This window comes from Drosophila willistoni (assembly GCF_018902025.1).
Source record: "Drosophila willistoni isolate 14030-0811.24 chromosome 2L unlocalized genomic scaffold, UCI_dwil_1.1 Seg139, whole genome shotgun sequence".
Classification (NCBI taxonomy): domain Eukaryota; kingdom Metazoa; phylum Arthropoda; class Insecta; order Diptera; family Drosophilidae; genus Drosophila; species Drosophila willistoni.
This window is the reverse complement of record NW_025814046.1, coordinates 3,593,274-3,616,097: the sequence shown is the minus strand read 5'-3', so window position 1 is coordinate 3,616,097 and position 22,824 is coordinate 3,593,274. Positions and strand designations below refer to the sequence as shown.

At 38.9% G+C, this 22,824-nt stretch overlaps 8 protein-coding genes across 16 annotated transcripts; 3 read left to right on the top strand and 5 right to left on the bottom strand.

Moving 5' to 3' along the window:
• Window positions 1–107: 107 nt before the first annotated feature.
• On the bottom strand, window positions 108–829 carry LOC124459818. Its single transcript, XM_047009530.1, has 4 exons — window positions 764–829; window positions 548–703; window positions 320–484; window positions 108–263 (listed from the first exon to the last, which is right to left on the bottom strand). The coding sequence occupies exons 1-4, from the start codon at window positions 827–829 to the stop codon at window positions 108–110; spliced, it is 543 nt and encodes a 180-aa protein (XP_046865486.1).
• Window positions 830–1,060: 231 nt separating this feature from the next.
• LOC6638496 (serine protease snake) lies at window positions 1,061–2,310 on the bottom strand. The gene is made up of 3 exons (XM_002061278.3): window positions 2,033–2,310; window positions 1,754–1,961; window positions 1,061–1,697 (listed from the first exon to the last, which is right to left on the bottom strand). Exons 1-3 carry the CDS (start codon window positions 2,286–2,288, stop codon window positions 1,079–1,081), a joined length of 1,083 nt encoding a protein of 360 aa, XP_002061314.1. The 5' UTR covers window positions 2,289–2,310; the 3' UTR covers window positions 1,061–1,078.
• Window positions 2,311–2,748: 438 nt separating this feature from the next.
• On the bottom strand, window positions 2,749–8,206 carry LOC6638387 (mediator of RNA polymerase II transcription subunit 23). Its single transcript, XM_023176804.2, has 14 exons — window positions 8,097–8,206; window positions 7,943–8,036; window positions 6,924–7,888; window positions 6,775–6,861; window positions 6,508–6,710; window positions 6,070–6,446; window positions 5,837–6,011; window positions 5,285–5,773; window positions 4,673–5,223; window positions 4,532–4,614; window positions 4,329–4,476; window positions 3,601–4,258; window positions 3,400–3,540; window positions 2,749–3,260 (listed from the first exon to the last, which is right to left on the bottom strand). The coding sequence occupies exons 1-14, from the start codon at window positions 8,139–8,141 to the stop codon at window positions 3,035–3,037; spliced, it is 4,242 nt and encodes a 1,413-aa protein (XP_023032572.1). The 5' UTR covers window positions 8,142–8,206; the 3' UTR covers window positions 2,749–3,034.
• A 56-nt stretch (window positions 8,207–8,262) lies between these two features.
• On the top strand, window positions 8,263–9,537 carry LOC6638388 (probable GDP-L-fucose synthase). Its single transcript, XM_002061280.4, has 4 exons — window positions 8,263–8,437; window positions 8,493–8,607; window positions 8,669–9,229; window positions 9,287–9,537. Exons 1-4 carry the CDS (start codon window positions 8,313–8,315, stop codon window positions 9,452–9,454), a joined length of 969 nt encoding a protein of 322 aa, XP_002061316.1. The 5' UTR covers window positions 8,263–8,312; the 3' UTR covers window positions 9,455–9,537.
• LOC6638389 (OCIA domain-containing protein 1) lies at window positions 9,485–10,597 on the bottom strand. Its single transcript, XM_002061281.4, has 3 exons — window positions 10,380–10,597; window positions 9,851–10,316; window positions 9,485–9,789 (listed from the first exon to the last, which is right to left on the bottom strand). The coding sequence occupies exons 1-3, from the start codon at window positions 10,485–10,487 to the stop codon at window positions 9,566–9,568; spliced, it is 798 nt and encodes a 265-aa protein (XP_002061317.1). The 5' UTR covers window positions 10,488–10,597; the 3' UTR covers window positions 9,485–9,565.
• Window positions 10,598–10,825: 228 nt separating this feature from the next.
• Window positions 10,826–14,163, top strand: LOC6638183 (ATP-dependent zinc metalloprotease YME1L). 2 transcript variants are annotated; one of them, XM_002061282.4, is made up of 9 exons: window positions 10,826–11,171; window positions 11,245–11,687; window positions 11,751–11,813; window positions 11,870–12,062; window positions 12,128–12,220; window positions 12,361–12,434; window positions 12,508–12,821; window positions 12,886–13,276; window positions 13,333–14,163. In XM_002061282.4, exons 1-9 carry the CDS (start codon window positions 11,145–11,147, stop codon window positions 13,994–13,996), a joined length of 2,262 nt encoding a protein of 753 aa, XP_002061318.1. In that variant the 5' UTR covers window positions 10,826–11,144; the 3' UTR covers window positions 13,997–14,163. The 2 variants fall into 2 exon arrangements, with proteins under 2 accessions (XP_002061318.1, XP_023032270.1); XM_023176502.2 differs by having other exon boundaries at window positions 12,352–12,434.
• A 271-nt stretch (window positions 14,164–14,434) lies between these two features.
• On the top strand, window positions 14,435–15,501 carry LOC6638184 (ER membrane protein complex subunit 8/9 homolog). The gene is made up of 2 exons (XM_002061283.4): window positions 14,435–14,758; window positions 14,835–15,501. The coding sequence occupies exons 1-2, from the start codon at window positions 14,561–14,563 to the stop codon at window positions 15,243–15,245; spliced, it is 609 nt and encodes a 202-aa protein (XP_002061319.1). The 5' UTR covers window positions 14,435–14,560; the 3' UTR covers window positions 15,246–15,501.
• Window positions 15,502–15,912: 411 nt separating this feature from the next.
• LOC6638185 (phosphatidylinositol 4-phosphate 5-kinase type-1 alpha) lies at window positions 15,913–21,945 on the bottom strand. 8 transcript variants are annotated; one of them, XM_047009512.1, is made up of 18 exons: window positions 21,582–21,945; window positions 21,146–21,180; window positions 20,907–21,056; window positions 20,651–20,848; window positions 20,445–20,587; window positions 19,877–20,377; window positions 19,713–19,817; window positions 19,518–19,650; window positions 19,294–19,381; window positions 18,781–18,843; window positions 18,578–18,595; window positions 18,338–18,439; window positions 18,010–18,270; window positions 16,938–17,130; window positions 16,696–16,868; window positions 16,498–16,583; window positions 16,123–16,178; window positions 15,913–16,065 (listed from the first exon to the last, which is right to left on the bottom strand). In XM_047009512.1, the coding sequence occupies exons 1-17, from the start codon at window positions 21,658–21,660 to the stop codon at window positions 16,170–16,172; spliced, it is 2,337 nt and encodes a 778-aa protein (XP_046865468.1). In that variant the 5' UTR covers window positions 21,661–21,945; the 3' UTR covers window positions 15,913–16,065; window positions 16,123–16,169. The 8 variants fall into 8 exon arrangements, with proteins under 8 accessions (XP_046865468.1, XP_046865467.1, XP_046865469.1 ...); XM_047009511.1 differs by having other exon boundaries at window positions 15,913–16,178; XM_047009513.1 differs by having other exon boundaries at window positions 15,913–16,178; window positions 19,713–19,805.
• Between the last annotated feature and the right edge of the window lie 879 nt (window positions 21,946–22,824).

Sequence of the window (22,824 nt, the reverse complement as noted above, 5' to 3'; positions counted from 1 at the left end):
AAATATTCATGATTTGGAAATTCATTACAAAAATTTCAAAATGTATACAATAAAAAGCTTAGACCAGCTGTTACTTTGAAATCAATGATTAATACAACACTTGAAATTTAATTAATACTTACATAAACCTTAATATCACAACGTTTTTTACCATTTACAGTCCAAACACTATGAACTAAATAATTACCTTCGGGAACTGGAAGAACATTAGTGACCATGTGATTCATATGACTTATGGGCAACTTTTCCACGGTCAGATCATGCTAAAGGAAATGAAATTACATAAATTTCAAAACTTTATATTGTTTATAAAACTCACATTATAGGGACACCGATGAGTCATATTGGAATATGAAGCAAAAAAATCATAGAAATATTGTGTTACAGAATTTCTTTGACTTGATAAAAATCTGCAAGCATCTACTTTGAAATTATAGAGAAATGGCTTATAGCCATTTAAACGCTTGAGAACTTCCACATGGATCTGAAAATTTAAAACATTAAATATGTAGGTATATGTATTTAGTTTGAAAAGATATTAACTTACTGTTAGATTTTCTAATGGCAACTTTAAAAGTTTGGCTTTGATTGTCAAAAATTTATAGGTGCGATTAATTGATTTTAAATAACAACTTTCAAATTCTACAAATTGTTTGTCCAGTGAGGTGCATTTTAAATTGGTAAACTCAAATTTGCCATTGATCTGTAGAAAATTAAAAACATTTTAAATGAAGTAAATAAAGAAAATTGAAGTACTTCTTACCTTAGTAAGAACGAAGGCAAAAAAAATCAGCAAGAAAACCTGGAATGAAAATTTAACAGTGGACATTGCTCAATGATATGGAAAACGTAACTAAATTTTATGTTTGCACCTAAAATAAAAACAATTAAGCAAAATCTTGAAATTTCATGTATTTTCACGTCTCATTGGGCAGATTATCTGATATTTAATAACATATAATTTTTAGTTGGTAACTTTTTTTGTTTTGGTTTTTTATTGACGACGAGACAGAGTTTTTATTTCATAAATAAATGTATAATCAATTAAAAAAAAAGGTACTTAATTTTCAATTGTTTCTCATTCACCCCAGACAATGCTCTCTATCCAATCGGTATAGAGATGGACTTTGGTATACACACTAGGCAATCCTTTGGTGCCACAAACCTGACCATAGGAAACTATTCCTATAACCAGTTTGAGACATGAATATTGCGGATGTTGAACAAAAATAGGACCACCAGAGTCACCAGAGCAAGTGTCTGCCTCACTTGTGGACGAGCCTGCACAGAATTGTGTACGCGTATCGATTTCAAGTTCCAGCCGATCTCCGCATAGATCATCGGTGAAACGTTCTAGGCTAACTTTCAATAAGTGTGATGATTTGTTGCCTCTATCCTGGGTGAAACCCCAGCCTGCAGCTGTTAGTTGAACAATTTCATTGCCACTGCTTGGAGGTAAACAAGCAGGTGCCACATAGTCATCAATTGTTGCCTCTTTGTCCAACTCCATGATGGCTATATCGTTTTTAAATATACCATCATCACCGTCCTCATCGTAGGCTGGATGCACTACATAGTTAACCACTTTAAAGTCCTGTACACGTGCATCATCTGTGGTGCTATTGTAATCCAAATCTCCCAGACGTATGACATATTTTGGTGAAACAAAATTGGGATCCAAACGTTCTGCTTTCGTTCTGCAATAAATGAATTTAGAGTTTAAAGATGAAAGACTTTAAAGATATAAACTCACTCAGTGGTCTCCAGACAATGAGCGGCGGTCAGAACATACTTGGGATGTATTAAGGAGCCACCACAATCCCAATTAATGTGTGTGCGAGCATAATCTTGAATGCCAATCAAAGCCATAAAGGGGAACTCCTTACCCTCGGCCTTGGTGCCGCCAACAATAAAGGGTGTGGAACGACAACTCGTCCGCACTTCATTATAACGTTTGCATTCTGAAAGGGGAAATACATGACTTAAAAGTTGTTTTTACACTTGCTTTGTTCAATACAAATTCTTCTCTTACCCTTCTCATATGGTCTGGTCGCATTTACATTTTGTTGCATTTGATAATTTAATGGCAAAGGACAGCATACAATATCATTGTATTCATCGCAATACTTAACATCGGCACCAATCAAATGCTGATTATAGAATATAAATGGACAGTCGGTATCGGTTAACTCCTTACACTGTCCCGTGCCATTATCACAAAGCTCACTTAGAACGCCAATGCTGAGTAATCCAAGGGAATACAAAACAATAAACCGGAACACAAGCATTGTGCTCGACAGCGGAAACTTAACTGAGATTTGGAAGGTGAGCAAGACCAAACAATAAGGTAAAATCAACTGCTTAAAAGCTGAGACATGTTCTCTCACTGTTGTTGATACGTCAACAGTTTATTGTGAATTCATTAAGACTTAAGATCTTATTTTATTGCATTATTTGACATTGCATAAACTTTGTAAAAACATCTAAATACTACACAAAAGTTTTCATACCCTTGCAGAGGGTATTATAAATTAGGTCAGATGTTTCTAACGCAGCAAAGAAGACGTTTTCGACCCCATAAAGTATATATATATATATATATTCTTGATCAGCATGAGAAGTTGAGTCGATATAGCCATTTCCGCCCGGATGAAACTTGCTATTATAAGAAGCGTGAGATAAAGTATGAAAATCGTCAGGATTTCACAACTATATCATTTAGTAATATACAAAAAATAGTAGAAGAAGTTAGATTATCTTTATGACATTTACTAAGATCATAGTTTTTACAGTGACACAAGTTACAACTTAGATTTATACATTTAGACACAGAAAAGGAGTTACGAAAACATTTTGACCAAGGACTACAAGGGTTTAAAAACTTCGGCATATTCTTCGTATTTTTCATTTAAAATTATTAAATTATTATAAAAGAATTGTAGTTATGCTTATAAAATGATACTTTTTGCTTAAATAATAATCTTAAAATTAAATTATATTAAAAAGTGTGCTGATTTTAACTGCTTCTCTCCGTTTAATTGTGACGCATGCCGATATTTTGCATGTGTTGTTGCTGTTGCATATGTTGCATAAACATTTGTTGTTGCTGTTGTTGATTCAATTGCTGCTGTTGTTGTTGCTGTTGTTGTTGTTGTTGTTGCTGCTGTTGTTGTTGCTGCTGATGCTGTTGCTGAAGTTGTTGTTGTTGCTGCTGTTGTTGCGGATTTTGCATTGGAGATTGATGTTGATTGTTTTCCACACTGAAAAGGTAGGAAACAGGGCTAAGTGAGTATTTTCATTTGCATGATAAATTATTCTATGTTTCTCTAGCTTTCTAACCAATTAAGATATTTAGAAAAACTTGCTAATGAATTACTAAGTTCGTATATTTAATCGCACCTCTTTTCCGTGTGTATATCCTCCACATTGAGATGTGTAATGAAACGCAGACGCATTTGCAGCTGTGGACGCAATCGCTTTATAATGGCCTCTGATTCGTTTCGAATTATATTGCCCACATAGATGTACTTGATGTGATAACTGAAAAGAACATAAGAGTTAATAACATTTCTTAGAACATCACTCATTAGTTTTACTTACAGAAAATCGCATATTTGATCCATATACTGTAATGGTTTTGGTCCATGCTGTTTATCGACAACCTCCAGAATCTCGTAGAGCAGTATTCCAATGCCAGCCACTGCATTGGGTTTCTCCATCTCAATGCGTTGCAGGAATGGACCAAAGACATGACATAGATATAGCAACTGTTGCTCGGTGCGGACACAAGGCTTTAGTTTTTCTTTGATATACCGCACCATTGCAGCCAATTTGAAGACTCCCATGTGATGAAATACAGCATGAGCCACCGCCAGAACTACAGCATAACTTTTCTCCAACATTGCCTCGCGTACCGTCTTAAAATTGAACATATCAAAAGCATTAAAACGATACGTCCATTTCAACATATTTGGGGTATTCAGCATATCCTGCAGGCGATCATAGATGCCACTCCAGTAGGGTTCAGGCAGAGCAGCGAGAACAATGCCCACAGCATTAATATAACTATGAATCTCTTTTTGTGGTATCACCGCATAACCATTAACAATCACATCGATTATATTGTTGGCCACCAGTGAAGGAGCCACCGGCAGACCCAATAGCTCCACACAGGTCACATAGAGGGCATGCGCTGGAGCATTGGGAAACTCATTGAAACGCCAGTCGGTAGTGTAAAACACATTTTTACCACTAATTGCTGGGGAAAGGATTGGATAGGAAATTTTTAAACAAACATTTAATAAAATAAAAATATTATTTCAACCTACTGTCTGCCAATCGTCGTATAAGATTCATATAATAACCCAGCTCTGGTGTCCATAGAAGATCCTGATTCTGTAGAAATACTTTATAGGGCTCGGTGATGCTCCAATTGGGTGGTCGTATCTCACTGAAAGCGCTGGTAATAGTGCTTACCTAAGGGTTAAAGTTTGTTAAATGTATAAAATATGAATTCTTAATCTCAACTTACTAGTTTCTTTTTTAGCGATGGTCGATCTCTTAATATCCGTTCGTAATAGTGCAATGTGTTGTATAAGTAGGTAATTGGGCGATCTATTTTAGAAAATGGATTCAATTCCAAGTACTTAAAATATGCAATTAAACTACTTACCGTGGAATTTGTAGAGAATGCTTAAATGATCCAATATATAGCCCAAGATTTGATGAACATTTGGTATGGTCAACTCAATGAAACGATGAACGACAACATCCAAAACGGGTAGAAAACGCAGACACACATTACTAAAGTAAACGGGCAAGGGAATTTGCGATGCCGATTCATCAAGGGCAAATTTCTCTGGATACTTTTGATGGAACGACAAGTGTTTATCTTGCCAATTGCTTTGCTTCCAATGATCTGGATTATTATCTTTGCAAAACTCTTGGACACGATTCCTTAGCTCACTGGCCTTGAGCAGAAGCAATTGAATGATCAAAAAGCAAACCTGAGCCTCGTTGCCCTCATGTGTACGCAAAGCCAGACAAAGAACCACACGATCAATGGTGACCACATTGAATTTCCAAATCATATTATTAATGGTATCCACACACTTGTGGATGAAGTCACGACCATCCGAAAAGCTGGCCACTTCAACAACTAGATAATCGCAGAATTTGCGTAAAAGTGTGGACAAAGCTCGGGCACTGATTTGCTCTAAAATCCTGTAAAAACATTATTAATGTATTAGAGGCTGGTGGAGGAACAAATTCACTTGTGACTCACTTGTAAGCCACTGGGCTAATATTCTCAGTTTCCCAAATGATCTTAAAGAGAAGACATAAGAACAGTGGATTCGCATTTGGCCTTAAAAAGTGGGCAATTATGTCATTTTCATTTGACATGGATGTCCACATGCGATATTCCTCTTCGACGGATTTCTTAAGCACTTGCTTATTCTCGGACGGCTGATTGTTTTGTGCGAAATATTCATTAAGGGCCGGAGGGAAGCAGGTCAGAGATTGCAGTGGCCAGGAATGGGGCGTATGTTGCATAATATTTGACAGGAAATCCTTACACCAGCCCTGTAACTCATCCCCACCACCATGTACATGCATGGAACGTGCCAAAGTGAGAATTAAAACACGATTCAACTCTTCACTCTCATTGGAGGCAACGGCTCCGGGTGATTTCTCATTGAAATACCTCGAGAATTGAGGCTGGAACTCTGCTGAGCTAATACTGGTGATTAAACGCAATGCAGTCGACTCAAAGCTATCGAAAATAAAAAAATAAATAAAAAACCAAATTTAAGGCACTTTAATTTGTCCAACTTACCAGAGATTAAGCTGCATTTTGTTGGTCTGTGGCAATGAGGAGAGAGAGTGAAGCAAAGACAAAAGCTGTACCCGATAATGTGTGGGCACATGATGCAGACGATAGGAGAACATCTCCATTAGAGTATGAAGCATCGCCCAGGCATGATTCTTAAATACTGTGGGCATCAATTGACCTACAAAATATATAAAGATAAGTATATCAAAATAATACAACTATATATTGAGTCATACTTAGAAATCCTTTAATGCCTAGGGACTCGATTTCCGTGTAGACCAACAGACGAGCATAAGTTTCCAACAAAGCGGCCGCTGGTACCTGACTTTTGTTTTGTGCCTGTTTTAGCATTTGGGTGACAAAACTATGGATTAAGGACATCTTGCTGTGTACCGTTAAACTATCTAGGACTGCCACTGAGAAAGTAACTGCTGGTATTTGTGCACCATTGGCAGACTTTGAATTGCCATTTAAAGCGTCGAGTAAAATGCTCATAGGACGTCCAAAATATTCCTGATTGGTGGAGTAAGCATTGCAGATAAGTATAATACGAAAATCAGAACCCAGAGACATATTCATCAGGGTATTAGGAGTGACCAGGTGCTGAAGGAAACTGGAAAAGAGAACAAAGATATGAAATATGAAACATCGATTTGACATGTTGAATTACTCACTCGTAGTGATTCTTTAGGGCAATGGGCAAGGGTCTGGTGATGTTCATGTTCTCAACTCGAGCTTTCTTCATTAAATGAATCCACACGCAAATGGGAGCCATATGACGAACCATAGACGATTTGTTAATGTCAGGAAGTTTCAGAGGCTCTTGCTCAGGATACAACAGATCAAATAATCGAAACACGGGTAAGAAATTTGTAATCTATAAAATGAAATCAATTTTTAAGTTTAACTTGTTTTGAACACTGTGATTTAGATATGCCTACAGGATTCTTTTGTATGCTTCCCGAGATAAATTGCAACAAAATCCACATCAGTTGATCCCTTCCCTTGCGTAGCTCCAATTTGGACAGCTGAAATAGTTTTTAATTGTTCGTTAAAATGTCTGAAAGTGTGTTTTGTTTTGATATCTTACCTTCTCATGCAAAGATAAAACAATGTGCATAAAACTAACGAATTGAAAGAGCACAAAATAAATCAACTGCGAAGACAGATGTAACCAAACCCACTCATATGGAGTAATTTGCTCATCGCAGGCATTAAATCCACTGCCCGCCAGTGTATCATTAGCCTCTGTCATCTCCATGGCATGTATGATTAAGTTAACCAGTTGCTCTTCCAAAGCATTGTAACGTTGTTTCTGATGTTTCTGTAAATTCAACATTTGGGAGACCATTTCTCTGGAATAGGGCTGCTCGAGAACATAGCGCAGCAATAGACGCTGTTCTTCTAAAAGTTCCGGTTCATAGGGCAGGCTTCCTTTAAAGGTGAATTTCAAGGTATTATGATCCAAGCGCCAGGAGTTCATCATGTGATCCGCATAGCCAAAATGTTCTACTATCGGAAGCATATGGGCATGACCAATAATCGACACCATTTGCGCTGTACTTCGAAATTCCTCCACAAAGTCGGTCATCAATTTATTCAGTTTCCAGTGATATGGAAATGGACGCATAATCTCATTTGCTATAAAATAGGCGGGCAATAGACAATTATTTCGATCGAATATAAACCGTATGATCTCCTCCACGGCCAACAATTGGGGCAGATAGGCGACATTTACGTTCAAAGGAAACCATTGGGTCTTGTCGCGACACACCTTCATGATTTCCCTCACACCTTTGTAGTCTACATGGACTATCACCTTCTTGATCAAACGAAAACTTTCAATCCAAAATATTTTATGTTCATATTCCAATTTTTCGCAGGACAAGACCTTGTCACATAGTGCCCTTGCCGTAATGTGATGAGCATCCACCAATTTAACCAGGGCATTCATCAACACCTTCATATGACAATGGGACGCGCTGGCGGTACGCAGCAGATAGACCCGCAGGACTTGATCCCGATTTTCCTGCGGCACTTGGCCAAAGGCAGTGACTGAAAAACATACAAAATAATTATATACGATTGGTAATAAACCAAAATATTTACCAAAATCATTTGTAAAACTTTGTGCCTTCGTCTGCTCTCCATTTGGCTTGAATACAATAACGCTAAGAAATGCCTCATCAATGGAATCGACTTTCTATAACAGAAAATGAGATGTTTACAAGTCTTCTAAAATTATCAAAGTTATAGTTTTTACCAGGAAATTGTTTACAGAGTCGATAATTTGCGTGTCCAGATCCATTATTTACTTGTTTGATGCATTTCTTCTTTTTTCTTGCCGGTTTGGTAGAAGTGATGCTCTTTCAGCCTTTTTACTGCTAAAATTTGGTATATCTGGTGACAGTGTGACCGGCACATTGAATTTTCTTGGTAAACATTTACCACCGGAGCTGGAGCTGATGAAGGTGTAACAATGAAAAAGGTGTTGGTAACAGGTGGAACTGGCCTAGTAGGCAAAGCTCTGGAGGAGGTAATCAAACAGCAACAGCCAAAAGATGAGGAATGGTACTTTGCAGGCTCCAAAGATGCGGACTTAAAGTGAGTAGATCCGGTCAAAGGATTAAGGTGTCATGTTATTAAAATAAACCATTAGGGATTTAATGGCCACGCAAGCACTCTTCGATAAGGTAAAGCCCACGCATGTGATACACTTGGCCGCCATGGTGGGCGGATTGTTCCACAATATGAACAATAATCTGGACTTTTTGGTAAGCCGGTCGCACTTCCAAGTCTAATGAGTTCTCACTAATATTGATTCTTCATTGATAGCGTCACAATCTTTTGATCAATGATCACGTCCTACAAACTGCCCACAAGCACAAATGCACCAAAGTTGTCTCCTGCCTGTCTACTTGCATATTCCCAGATAAGACCACTTATCCCATAGATGAGACCATGGTCCATAATGGCCCGCCTCATCCTTCTAACTATGGTTATTCGTATGCCAAGCGTTTAATTGATATACAGAATCATGCTTATCATGATAAATATGGTCACAGCTTCACCTCGGTGATACCTTGTAATATTTTTGGACCCCATGACAATTACCAGCCTGAGGTGAGCCATGTTATTCCAGGAATGATTTATCGCATGCACAAACTTATCAACGAGGATGAGCCAGACAAGCCGGAGAGTGAAAAAGTTTTCACAGTCTATGGCAGTGGAAAACCTTTGCGTCAGTTTATTTATTCCCTCGACTTGGCTGAGTTAATGATTTGGGTTCTAAGGAACTATGACAGTGTTGAGCCTATTGTCCTTAGTGTGGATGAACAACAGGAGGTAACCATCTATGAAGTGGCTGAGGCCATAGCTAAGGCATTTGATTTTAAGGTAAACAAAAGGAAAGGAGTACAAATGAATAAAGTGACTAATAGTTTGTTTTTACAGGGCAAACTGGTATGCGATGTGTCCAAGGCCGATGGTCAGTACAAAAAGACAGCCTCCAATGCCAAGTTACGCAGTCTTCTTCCTGATTATACGTTTACAGAGTTCGACAAGGCTATCAAGTCGTCAGTGGAATGGTTTAGAAGCAACTTTGACCAAGCCAGAAAGTGAAATGGTAGGGGAAATAATTTGTAAATAAACTTTCCACGAAAAATCAAAACATTATAATATTGCATACATAAATTTAAAAGGGAGTACAATTTGTGTTTATGTGTGCGCATTCTAATCAGTCCAGGAGTCACCATATTTATTTTTTTTGGATGGATTTTGTTCCAACGGTTCCACTGGCCGCTGTTGCACCACTACTGGCGGCTCATAGGGTTTTGAATAAGGACTCTGTTGATGCTTGGCGTAATCCTCGCGATTCTTGCGGCGCAAATCTTCATAAGTTTGACCTGGCTTAGCAGGCTCCAAAGGCAACTCCGTGTCCATTATTGAACTAGCAGCTGAAAAATAAACAATTTCTACTAGTTTAAAGCCTGTCAAATCTATTATCTTCCCACTTACAGTCCAAACTCGGCCTATAAATGTCATCCAAACCACTCAATGTGGGCCTAGATTCCGTATCCAAATTCAAGGAAGTACTGCGGCCTGGTTGATATGCCTCATCGCTGTAAACATCCGGTGAACTGGGTGAAAACGGAGCCAATGTGAAGGCCCGACTCAGGCTCTCATCCGGTGTCATGGTGCTAATAACGCCACCACCCTGGCGACGTTGTCTCAGCACTTCCGCTAGACGAGAATTTGGTAGGCGCATAATTTTCTCAGCACATTTTTGCTGATAGCTGAACTTGCCCACAAAGTATCCCAAGATGACGCCCATAATCACCTTGGGCACAGGTCCATACTTTCCAGTTCCCTGAAGATATCCATTTTTAACACCAAAATAGGCCAACAACCCTAGACCAGTGCCGAAGGGTAGCGAACGCTGGAAAAATGATTCCGAATTGCATTCACGTAACGCCTTCACCTCCTACGAAAGAGTGAAAGAGAAAGATTAAACATTGCCAAAGACTTCAGTAAATTACTTTCATACCTCGGCCGAAAATTGGTAGTCCGCCAAAGGATGTTGACCCATAGGTGGCCGCTGAGGATGCTGTTGGTCCAGGCCCTGTCCAAATTGTTCGTTCAGTGGAGAATCCATCGCAGTGATTGAATTTCTTGAACAATTGATGAAATTTACCGGCTGTTATAAAAATGCAGTTATCCAACACTGATATACAGTTCTCTTCATTTGTTTTTGTTTTGTTGTTGCTGTTGCGAACATAGAAGTAGACAGGGGTTTAAAAAGTATATAATATTTACTAATAACAAATAATTGTACACCTACAACAATCTTCAAAATTAATTTTCGTAAAACTGTTGATTATTTCCGCCAGTAAAAATATTATTAATACATATTTGTGTTCCTCCTCAAAGATTTGCCGTCATTGCCATAAATACAGTGCTGCTGAATCATATGCATTAACTTTATTTTACACGTCAATTTTAAAACAAAGCAAGCAACACAATTTCATTTTGCGTACATATTGATTTTATTTCTTTTTAACTAAATAGTCCAAATAATTGCACACAGACACCTTGCGCGAAATTCAAAATTAATAGATTCATTTGTGATATGCAGGCAAGCCAGGGCTGCAGTTAATGACCAGGGCTGCAATGTACAAGACGCAGCATTAAGAAGATTATGACATTTTCGCTGTCAAATAGAAGTTACTGTGTCGTCTGCGCTACCTGAAGGACCTGAGCCTCTGTTATTGTAATTTTTCAAACACTTTTGTATCTAAGTTTTATTTTGGACATGTTCTCTGCCAACACACACTCTGTGGTAAGGATTTATAGACGAGAGACGACTCCGCCAAGTGACTTTACAATATTTACATGTTCTGTTCTGTTTGCAGCCCTACCTATATTTGGGTAACTTCAGTCGCAAGCCACATTATTACAGCGTGAAACGTACCAAACTGCAGGGCACTCAAGCTGCAGCTCGTTTTTTTAGCAATAGAAGCAAATCAGCCGCCTCCTCTCCAACCTTCCCTACCCAGCATGACCTCGTGCTCGATGTTAAGAATCTGCTCAGTCGGTCGGGCAGCAAGTTGCAGAGTATGGTGGAGAAGGCGGCCAGACTGAATGGAATTTTGGATAAGGAAGTGATCAATGAAGCAATGGCCAAAGTGTGCAGCATTATGCCATCTATGCGCCATATCCAGGTCACATTGGAGGAGCCAAATTCCAAACAACAACAAATGATTCGTGGCCAGTTACAAAATTATCAGTTTGAAGTCTCATTGGATGGTTCAGGTGTATTAAATGGAGTGGCTGGTCAATCGAGCACAGCCTACGTGTAAGTATTACAAGACATTTTTTGAAGTGTAACTAATTTTGAATTTTCTTTTTTTATTGCCAGCAAATTGTTTCCCACATTAACCCAAGGATTGGTCAAAAGTCCATTTGTTTATAACCCACAAGTGTAAGTAGATTTCCTAATGAGAGTTTGCTTGTTAACTGAATTGGAACTATTTATAGAAATCAATTACGTGGCTTTAAAACCGATCGTTCCATCGAGGCTGAGCAAAAGCGAAATCCAACCATGAGCACTAGAATTAAGTCGGCATTGAGTAATGCACCTCAACGTGTAGATGGTGATCCACAATTACAAGCGGAGAAGCTACGAAAACTGTTGTCCAGCTCCGAGGAATTGGGGAGTACAAAGACTGCGGTAAAAAAAAATTTGGGCACATGTAGATTTTTGGTCACTTTATTGTTTGTATTCTTTTCCTGCAGGAGAATTTGAAAATTGCATTTGCCGAGGGCTACCTAGCCGCTTCCAATGCTGAAGATTCCCCAAAAACAGGCAAAACAATGAAGTATCTGAAGGTAAGACTCATTTCTAAAATCCCTTTTCCAGGTTACCTTTTTGTCGTCGTGTTCATGTTGTCATTCATGTAGTTTCATGTGTCCTGTTTCATCTTAAGTGTTTTGAATAATGCTCAGTAATTATCACACAGATTTTCCAGACTCTCGTTGTAATTGTCGTTTTTATTGGCATCTTTCTGAGTTTCTTTACCTCGTCTAATGGTTCAGTTTTCCGGTGAGTAAATATTTGTATATGCAGATAGAATTGGATACTCAAATTTGTTTTTTTTTATTTATTTGCTGGTCAGCATTCAACTGGGTAACCAAGTAGAGGTGGATCCCGAAGAGATTCATGTCACATTTGATGATGTCAAGGGTTGCGATGAGGCCAAACAGGAGCTGAAAGAGGTTGTAGAATTCCTTAAGAATCCCGATAAGTTTTCCAACCTGGGAGGCAAACTTCCCAAAGGTGTTCTTCTTGTGGGTCCTCCAGGCACAGGCAAAACTCTATTGGCCCGAGCTGTTGCCGGTGAGGCCAATGTTCCATTCTTCCACGCAGCTGGACCTGAGTTCGATGAAGTCCTGGTGGGTCAAGGTGCCAGACGTGTTCGTGATTTATTTAGTAAGTACTTTTGGAACTTAGTTCTCTGATTCAAATAATTAATATTCTTATTTTTCCTTTTCAGAGGCCGCCAAAGCACGGGCACCTTGTGTGATCTTCATTGATGAAATCGATTCGGTGGGTGCAAAACGAACCAATTCGGTGCTTCATCCCTATGCCAACCAGACCATTAATCAGCTGCTATCTGAGATGGATGGTTTCCATCAGAATGCTGGAGTAATTGTACTGGGAGCCACCAATCGTCGAGATGATCTAGATCAGGCTTTATTGCGTCCTGGGCGTTTTGATGTTGAAGTTATGGTTTCCACACCAGATTTCACCGGACGCAAGGAAATTTTATCACTATATTTAGCAAAAATTCTACATGACGAGATCGATTTAGATATGCTTGCACGTGGAACATCCGGATTTACAGGTGCAGACTTGGAGAATATGATTAACCAGGCGGCGTTACGGTAAGCTCCAGTAATTTCGCAAAGAAATTCAATTTATTATTTGTGTTGTTCCCTAGAGCTGCCATTGATGGTGCCGATACAGTAAGCATGAAACACTTGGAAACAGCTCGTGATAAAGTACTTATGGGACCGGAACGCAAGGCTCGTCTGCCCGACGAGGAGGCAAATACTATTACCGCTTACCATGAGGGTGGTCACGCAATTGTGGCCTTCTACACCAAGGAATCACATCCCCTGCATAAAGTGACCATTATGCCGCGCGGCCCATCACTTGGCCACACTGCCTACATACCGGAGAAAGAACGATACCATGTCACAAAGGCCCAATTGCTGGCCATGATGGATACCATGATGGGCGGCCGTGCCGCCGAGGAGATTATCTTTGGAATTGATAAAATTACTTCGGGAGCCAGCAGTGATCTCAAACAGGCCACATCAATAGCTACGCATATGGTTAAAGATTGGGGCATGTCGGACAAGGTGGGCCTGCGAACAATAGAACCATCAAAGGGTTTGGGTGGCGGCGAAGTTCTAGGCCCCAATACTGTGGAAGCTGTAGATGCTGAAATCAAGCGCATCCTTAACGATAGCTATGAACGGGCAAAGGCCATCCTCAAGAAACATACCAAGGAGCACAAGGCGCTGGCGGAGGCGCTTTTAAAATATGAGACTCTGGATGCGGATGATATCAAGGCCATATTAAATGACAACCAGACGTAGTTAACCACTTTTACCCATCCAGTTCCAACCTTCACTCGGATCAGCCACAGAGCTGAGCTGCAAAAGTATATATATATATTTTTTAGTTAAACCATAAAATACATAGAAACCCATAACACGAGCGGAACGCAGACGGACAGTTTACAAAATAAAATGTTATTCATAAATATTTTGGGTTAACTTATTTTAGGCCACGAAATGAACTAGAAATTCCTTACCGTAACGGAATCCATTATTTGTTTCTATTTTATTAATAAACATTTACAAATCAAGGCAAGATTGTACAAACATTTCAATTTAAAAGAGCTAAGAGTTCAAAAAAATTAAAATTTCCTTAACTTTTTTCAAAAATAAATTTGAAATATGTTTGAAATGAATTGAGAATGTGTACATGGTCACACTGTGCATGATATGACAAATACCGATATTTCATCAGTGTTGACAAACTTCCAAATTGAGCAGCTGGCTGTCAGTGCTGAAAAAAGTACGTGTAAATGTACTGGGAAAAAAATTAGTTTTAATTAATTTAATATACACCGTGTTAAGGAAAAATAATCAAACAAAATGTGTGAATATAAGATTTCGGAGCGTGCCTACACCAAGCTGATATTTCATGCAGCCAAATATCCACACCAGGCGGTCAACGGACTCCTCTTAGCGGATAAGAACTCCAAAGGTTCGCTGGTGGAAATTGTCGATGCCATACCGCTGTTTCATCAGTGTCTACATGTCACCCCCATGGCCGAGATAGCCCTAATGCAGGTAAATAGAATATAAAACGAGAGGAAGTCGAAGGGGAGCATACATATAAATGAATAATTATGTGACCCACATTCAGATCGATGCTTATGCCGAGCGCGAGGGTCTCGTTATTGGCGGTTACTATGCAGCTCCCGAGAACTTTTATGATAACCAACTGGACAAGGCTCCGGCGGCGAAAATTGCCGACAAAATTCAGGAAAATTACAAAAATGCCTGCTTTACCCTAATCGACAATAAATTGGTAACTCTGGAGCACAATCGTCCAGCCATACAGGTGTATGGTTGTTCTAATGATTTTGGTCGTTGGTCCAAGGCTAAATTTACCTTAACACATTCCTCACAAACTCTGGAGGGAGTATCGCTGCTGCTGAAACGTGGTGCCATGCGAGATGTCATAGATTTTGATAATCATTTGGACAATCCCGAAAATGACTGGACCAATGATTTCCTAAACAAATCACTTAACGATCTGCAGAAGCTATATTAGTTGCCTTAGTTCTAAGGGAATAGAGATGAAGGGAAGGCAAAACAAGGAGAAAAAAAAACAGAGCCTCGAAAGGGATTATTTCAACCTTGCAATTTTTAATTTATTGTAATTACAATTGGATTTTCAGTAATCTGTTTTTTTTTTTTTGTTGGTTTTTTTGTTTTTTTCTTTTAGAATAATGCATATAAGTTAAATAACATTCAACTAATTAATAAATAATCAATTCTTTTGGAGTACGTGTCTGTCCCAAGTCCGAGTCCGTTAAGTTTCCTTTTGGTGGTTGTCCGTAAACCTAAGTCACGTTTACAATTATCGTTAATAAATACAAATAATGCATAATAATATGTATATAATTTTGCTTATCGGGTTTCATCAACATCATCTTCCATTTTTTGAAATATTTTACAACAATATTCTAAGTTTTTTTTTTGAATTTGTAATATCGCGATTGCTGATTATACGTATGTATGTGTACGAATAATACGTATGATGTGGATATTATTGGAGATCGAAAACGTTAATTAATTTGTTTTGTTTGAACAACGCCTAACGAACTCTTTACATTTATATAAAGGAAAACTGGAACGGGGGCATCATCCTCCTAAACATCATTTGTTTTATTATCATCCCTTTGATTTACTCTTGTTTTTTGTTTTTTCATCTTGGTGTATATGTGTGTATATATATATATATGTATATGTATGTATAATATCAATCATTAGCATTTGATCAATCATTTGTAAATCTGTTGTATTGAGGGCGCGTTATTCTTTTTGTGGTTTGTTTGATTATATCCTAGCTATACAAGTATTCGGGGTACCTGAACACGTAAGCATTGTCATTTAGAAAATACATTTTATTCGAAATTTGTTCGCACCAATGTATACGTGAGTGGGTTTTAGTGTGCCATCATCACATGCTATGTTAGTTGATCTATAAGAATGAAATATATAGAAAGAAAGAAATATTGATAGACATTATGTGTAGGTATGTATGGTATCGATCTAGATGATGATGATGAAATTGAAACGTCTCAATTTGTCAATCCATGAATTTTTAGCTAAAGAAAAACAAACAAGAATGCAATTTGTCTCTGTGTTCGGGTTTTGTTTTAGGTTTCAGGTTAATTTTTTTGGGTATAAAGGATCGGATGTGTGTCTGTGTGGCGACTGTTGGACTACATTACATATACATGTATATATATTTATATAGATTGTAATTATATCTAGAGCTTGCCACCTCTGATATTTACCATTCCCGAGGACAGAGAGTTGAGGGCATCTTCCACCGTCGGCTTGTGACGATCGATTTTAGATGAATTGATGGGCGAGAAGTTGTCTAGTTTTTTTTGGTTTTTTTTTTTGGTAAGCATGATATTGAATGAATCAAAATAAAGAAAGTAAAAGTAAACAAACAAAAAACTCTTTTAAATTTGCATTTGGCCAATTACCGAGATCACCACTTGAACTGGAGTCCGTAAAACTGGGCGTGCCCTCTGTCCATGTTGGTGTTGAGCCCTCACCTGATGCCGGTGGCGTCCAGGCAAGGCCACCGCGTGAACCATAATGGCTGCTCGACGATGTATCCACCGCCAGTAAAGTATCCAGATGAACTTCGGAGACACTGCAAAATCAAATGGAGAAGGATTTACACAAATCTGTCAGTGGTTCGATCAGTGGCGAGTAATAATACCTCACAATATCCTCCTTATAGGATCCTCTATAGGCTGGACCTATATTCATTTTACGTTCCAAATATTGCGGCTGTTGTTGATAATACGGCTGCGTTCTACGTCCTATCGATGAGGTGCTATTCTTGTTCGAACTATCCTCGGAGATGTCGTCAAAGGCAGGGGGTGGAGTAGAACTGCAGGATGGTGTTGTGCCTAGCAATACATGAGAGGAGGAGCAGAGAGTGAGAAATCAACATGAGTATAAAATGAAATATGGAAGGTTCTTTGGGGGGTAAATAATGAGACAAGCCAAGCGAGTGACGAAAGTCTAAACATAGTAGTCCTTTCCCGTGGAGTAAGTATCCGTGCCGGTACTTTCGGGTATGGTAGAAGGAGCCGCCTTTGGAGCACGTCTTTTGCCACGTCGTGGAGGATATTTTGGCTTCTCTTCCTTCACAATGGGTTCACTTATGGGCACCTCTATTCTAGGTGGAGTTCGTTTCGGCCTTTGTACGGCCTCCAGTTCACGTTTGACTTCTAGGAAAGCACTAACCGATTGCAGGAGATTATCCTCTTGAGTGTCACACACATCTTCACCCAATGCCAGATCGGCATAGTGCAGATATCGTTGACGTTGCTTCTCTTTCATCAAACGTCGAGGTGAAGTCGATGTTATGGTCCCAGTGGAACGTGATCTAGCCGAACGATAGCTATCCGCTCGTATGGGTGGAAAACTTCGAACAATAGAACCCACCGAAGATCGTTCACTGCGGGCCATGAAACTGTTTTGACGCTGGAATATGTCCACATGATTGAGCAGACGCGGCTGTTGCCTACGGAAGCTGCTCTCCGACCTAGCAGTGGAATAGGCTGACTGCAGTGAGTCTCGTCGCCGGAGGGAGCTAGATCGCTGCAGCGCCGGCACTACAGGAACTGAACACTCGCTTGCTTCGAAGAGATCATGCAATTCCAGCCAATCCTGGACATTGCTGGGCGAACGGCGATCACCGAATCGTGGCCTCGATGGCTCACTAGGCACCTGAAGCGTTTGATTCGTCGCCGACGATACTGGTGTGTGATTAACATTCGTACCTGGTGTCGAACGATCCTGGGCATCCTTGCGGCGTGGGGAACCTCGTGGTGGCACCGGAGGCGGAACCCTGGCCTTGAGATTACTACTGGCCGCTGCCGCTGATGGCGTTCGTTTGCTCACCGGTGGCGGTGCACGATCGGCGGCGCTTGCAGCCATTCCTGACGAAGATGTTGGTGCGGGCTCTGTGGCAGCTGTTTTGGCGGACTGATGCTGATGCTGATGGATCTTCCCGCTGCTATGGGAATGTGAGGCATGCACCGCTAAAGGAAAACACAGAAATGTAGTTAGTAAATGAAAGGATCTTTAGCTTCAATCCTCATCACTTACGTCGTGACGTCGTCTTCGTCGTCTCCGCTTCGTTTTCACTGTCTATGGACCTTTGTATGGCCTTCGAGAGACTTTTTCTCTTTGAGGGTGAATGCTTTAGCGCTGCAAAGGATTTTAGGACACATATTAGCAAAAGTGTAGGACAAAAATCTGAAAAATTTGTCTTTTTCTTTAAGCAGGCACTGGCATTTCAAAAAAAGCTTTTTTCTAAGGATCAAGTTCAACACACGGAACACTAACGTGAGATTGAGAGGCATGCTTTATCGTCCATTTAATCAGTGCAGTGAAAATCATAGATATATATATTTGATACATAAGACACAACAAAGAAACCATAAATTTTTTTTTTTAGTAAAACAAAATATTTATATATTAGATTAAAAACCAAAGAGAACTTTTAATTATATCGAATGAAGCAATTAATTTTTTTTTTGTTTTTTTACCTATGTAACTGGTTACCAAGGTACGAAATTTTCTGTGATTCCCCTTGATCTCTGGGAGATCCACTAGGAGGCGTTTACGTAGTTTAGGTGTGTATGGTGAAGAAAGCAGAGAACAAGAGCGGATTTTGTTTTTTTTTTTTCGATTTTTCGTTTGTTTGTTTTTTTAAGAGTTTAACATTCAATTAATATATGTAGATAGTTAGCATTTAGTTACAATATTAAAAAGGACTACCAAGGCCAAGTGTACTAATGTACTATATTGCATTTTCAAAATTAGCAAGATACAAGTGTGAGTGTGTGTGTGTGTAGATTGAGTGTGTGTGTGAGTGTCGGTGTATGGGTGTTTCTACGCAAAAAAGAAGAACCATCAAGATTCCATTCGATTCTTGGTATTGGTATTGGTATTTTGCCAATTTTTTTTGTTTGTTTGTTTTCTTTTTGTTCGTATAAACAATAAAAATGCTTTATAGTACTTGTACTTAGCCCATTTGAGTTTGGTTAGTCCTAACTTACGGGATGGTATCTTGCGGAACACGGTCTTGGCCATGAAATTTTGAAATCTTTGAGCATAGAACGAAGGACGACATACCGAAACGGTTTCCTGTTTGAAAAAAAAAACAAAAGAAATACATTAATCTTGCAAAATAATCTTAAGGAGTATATAAATTTCAGAACTTAAGGATTAGAAATTATGAGAACTACATTCTAAGGAAACTCAAACTTTTTTCAATCCTTACCCCATCGTGTATAATGCTTTTAAAGGTATGCTCCAATTTCTTCTTCAGCCTATAGGATTGCAAAATATCGATGATGCCAATATAGAGCAGGAGTCGTTCACCTTTTTCACTGCGTGCAGGAATGCCACCGGGTCTAAGGAAAAAAAAACATATGTTATTAAAAAACCCTCAGGAAAATTTGACTTTTCTACTTACGGAACATCCTCTTCATCATCTATGGGTTCACTCTCCGCCTGTATACTCTCCATGGCTGTGGAATGGGCCACCAGACGCTGACGATTAACCGATCTATATGCCACACTAATTATCGTTAAAGCATTAAAAATCTCCAAATAGTTAAGACCAAAAACTTGACTTACTTATTTCGACTAATACCCGTAGCTGTATCTAGGCCATCCAATGGCTCATCACCATCCACATCTGAATCATCGGCCAGTGGTGCTCTTACAGGTTTCTTTTGTTCACTTTGTTTCTCTTTTAAAGCAATATCCAAATTATGGACACCCAAGAGCAATGAATAGTCCATAATTTTAAATGATTCCAATACCGTACAATCCCTTTGAATGGTCTTGATTAAAGCCGAATAGGTTTCCGCTTCCAGAAATATACCATTCGGATGTTGTTCCATAAAATCAAGATCCTTATATGTCGGCGATTTCTTGGCACGTTCCGCTTTCGATGCTTTTCGTTTAAATGTTGAACCCTTCAGATCATATTTCAAATGCATCCGAACCGATGAGGGTAACAGATTATTCATGACCACCAGTCGAATATTTTTGGCATTGCTTGTTTGCAGGCAGTACAGGCCGAAGAATTTCGGTAATAAAGTGCGCGGATTTTGATTCAGATTCATATAGTAGCTACCAGAAAAGAATTAAAAGAGATTACTCAACAGAAGACGGATAACTAAAGTTGATTTTGCCTTACCCAGGCAGTAGTTTTTGTAAAAATTCACCCTCTTTGTGTTGCACTGTTTTGATAATGAACTCATCGTCATCCGTTAAATAGAATATTGAGCCGGAAGCACCTGGATTCGATAATTCACGCAAAGGCGAAGTGCACATAGACATCTTAAAAATTAGAAAAAAGTAAATTAAATTTGTTTAAAGTTGATAGTTGGTACTAGATCTTACCATAAAGTCATCTGGCTGTATGCCAAATAGATCACGAAAATAACGAAAAGCTATGGGGGCATAGATCTTATAACGGAATTCACTATAATGGTGGGCAGGTGTAAGGCTAGAACCCTCTGGAGGAAATGTAATGCTCTCAATTTCCCAGAAGTCCATCATAAGTAGATCACGCTTGGGTTTCGATGCCAGGCTGCCGACCTATGAATATAAAATGTTAGTATATCAGGTGTAAATTTTTACTTTAACTCCATCTTACAGTATGTTGTATGCCTAGCTGTATGGATCCCATAATCTGTGATGTCTGGATTTTCTTATAGGTAATCTCACCGCCCTCGCCCACACGTCGATGTCCAATTTTACGCTCTTTGTCCGCCTTGTTAGCCGAGCGTAATGGACGAGTGCCCAACTGTAAATAAAATTCATTATCCTTTTTTTAGTTTCATTGACATCCATATCAATATAGTATATCAATTACTACAAAAAACTTTCACTTACGTCGGGTGATGAGTTGCCCACATGGTCGGTGGTGGCTAGAAGAGGTCAAGAAGTTTATTATTAGTTCAGATTCATGATTAAATTAGTAAGTAACGAACGCAGAATAGTCAATGACCGAGCGACAAATGAACGACCCTTTCGAAACTTTCTTTTGTTATCATGGCTATATTTCCAAAAATATAAATTGTTTTTTTTTTTGAGAGAGAGAAGGTGAAGTAAAGTAGAGAAGGGGGGTTAGAGTGGAGGAGTGGTTCTGCTGTTGCTAGTGGTGGTGGTGGTAGTGGTGCTGCTGCTGCTTCTTTCTTCTATTTGCCAGACACATGCGCCACGGGCACTTCCATTTGATGGCCATTCATTGATTTTTTTTTTCGTTTTTCGTTTGCTATCAGTTTTTTTTTTTTTGGGACGAAAAAAAAATGAATTTGCAACTACTAACCATCAGCAATTTTAGCCTGCGATGTGGAGGAGCTGTCCATGTCAATGGTATTGATGGTATCACCATCGCCAGAAGCCATCTTGGCTCAGATGTCTCTGGCTATCGCGTCTCGTCTCGTCTCCAGTCTATCGTCTGCCCTTACGTAGCTTATTACTAGGACATTTTAGTTGAGATTCCCGTAGTTGATTGAGTCCGTTTTCCTTGACTCGTCTCGATTGTGGCTTGGGCAATCCAAATGGGCCTTGGCTTGGATGACTTGAATGCCTCAATGCTTCTTGATTTCCTATTTTTTTTTTGCCCTCTTTCTTTTTGGCTTTTTTGTATTTTTTGCTCTGTCTAAGAACGCGCGACGATGTTGTGTTCAGCTGCTGTCATTTTTCACTGCATACTCATGGGCGCACTGGAACGGTTTTGGAAATGGGCTATGCGCATGAACGAGCATGCCAGGGCTGCATTCTCATAACACAGAGTTGATTCGAGGGAAATTTTCGCGAATACACTTACTGAGGGTATGTTATTTTTTGCAAATGAAGAGAGCTTATAGCGATCCTAAGTTTTTGAATATCCTACTTTGGATTTAAAGCACAATTTTTGTTTGTGTTAGGAATTAACTGAAATACTGATTCCAATGTGAATCACATCCTAAAGTATGCAGTACTACGTCCAAGACATCAATATTTAAAAAAATTCACTTTAAAAAAAATATAATATAATATAGTTGTAACAAGAATCAATACCGAGATGATAAAGCGAATGGAGGAGAATGAAAGATAGATGTGGAATGGGGATGATATGTGCTCCATAAAGTATGCAACATTTAGTGTATTTTCAAAATCTACGATAAACTTTGCGAATGATCAATGTTGACAAAATCTTTACATATTGTTGGCAACACAAAACTATTTCTTACCTAGACAATTTAACTGCATTATAAGTAAAACAAATGGACAAAATTTACCCTTAAAGTATGCAAAAGATAGTGAAAGAACTTATTTTTCGCAAGCTCTAAGTACATTTTTGGATGTCCTGTGATTTAAAAAGTTTTTGCAATGTTATTTATGTATATTTAAAAAGCCCATTAAAAAGAGAATAGAGATGGAATATTAAATTGGGATAATTTGTCCTTTAAAGTATGCAACTTTTTTTAGAAGTATTCTTTTTAGGAAACAAATTAAAAACTTTTCTAATATCGTATCCTCTTTCCAATCTCGAATATCCTAAAAAGTAAATTTCTAAAACATTC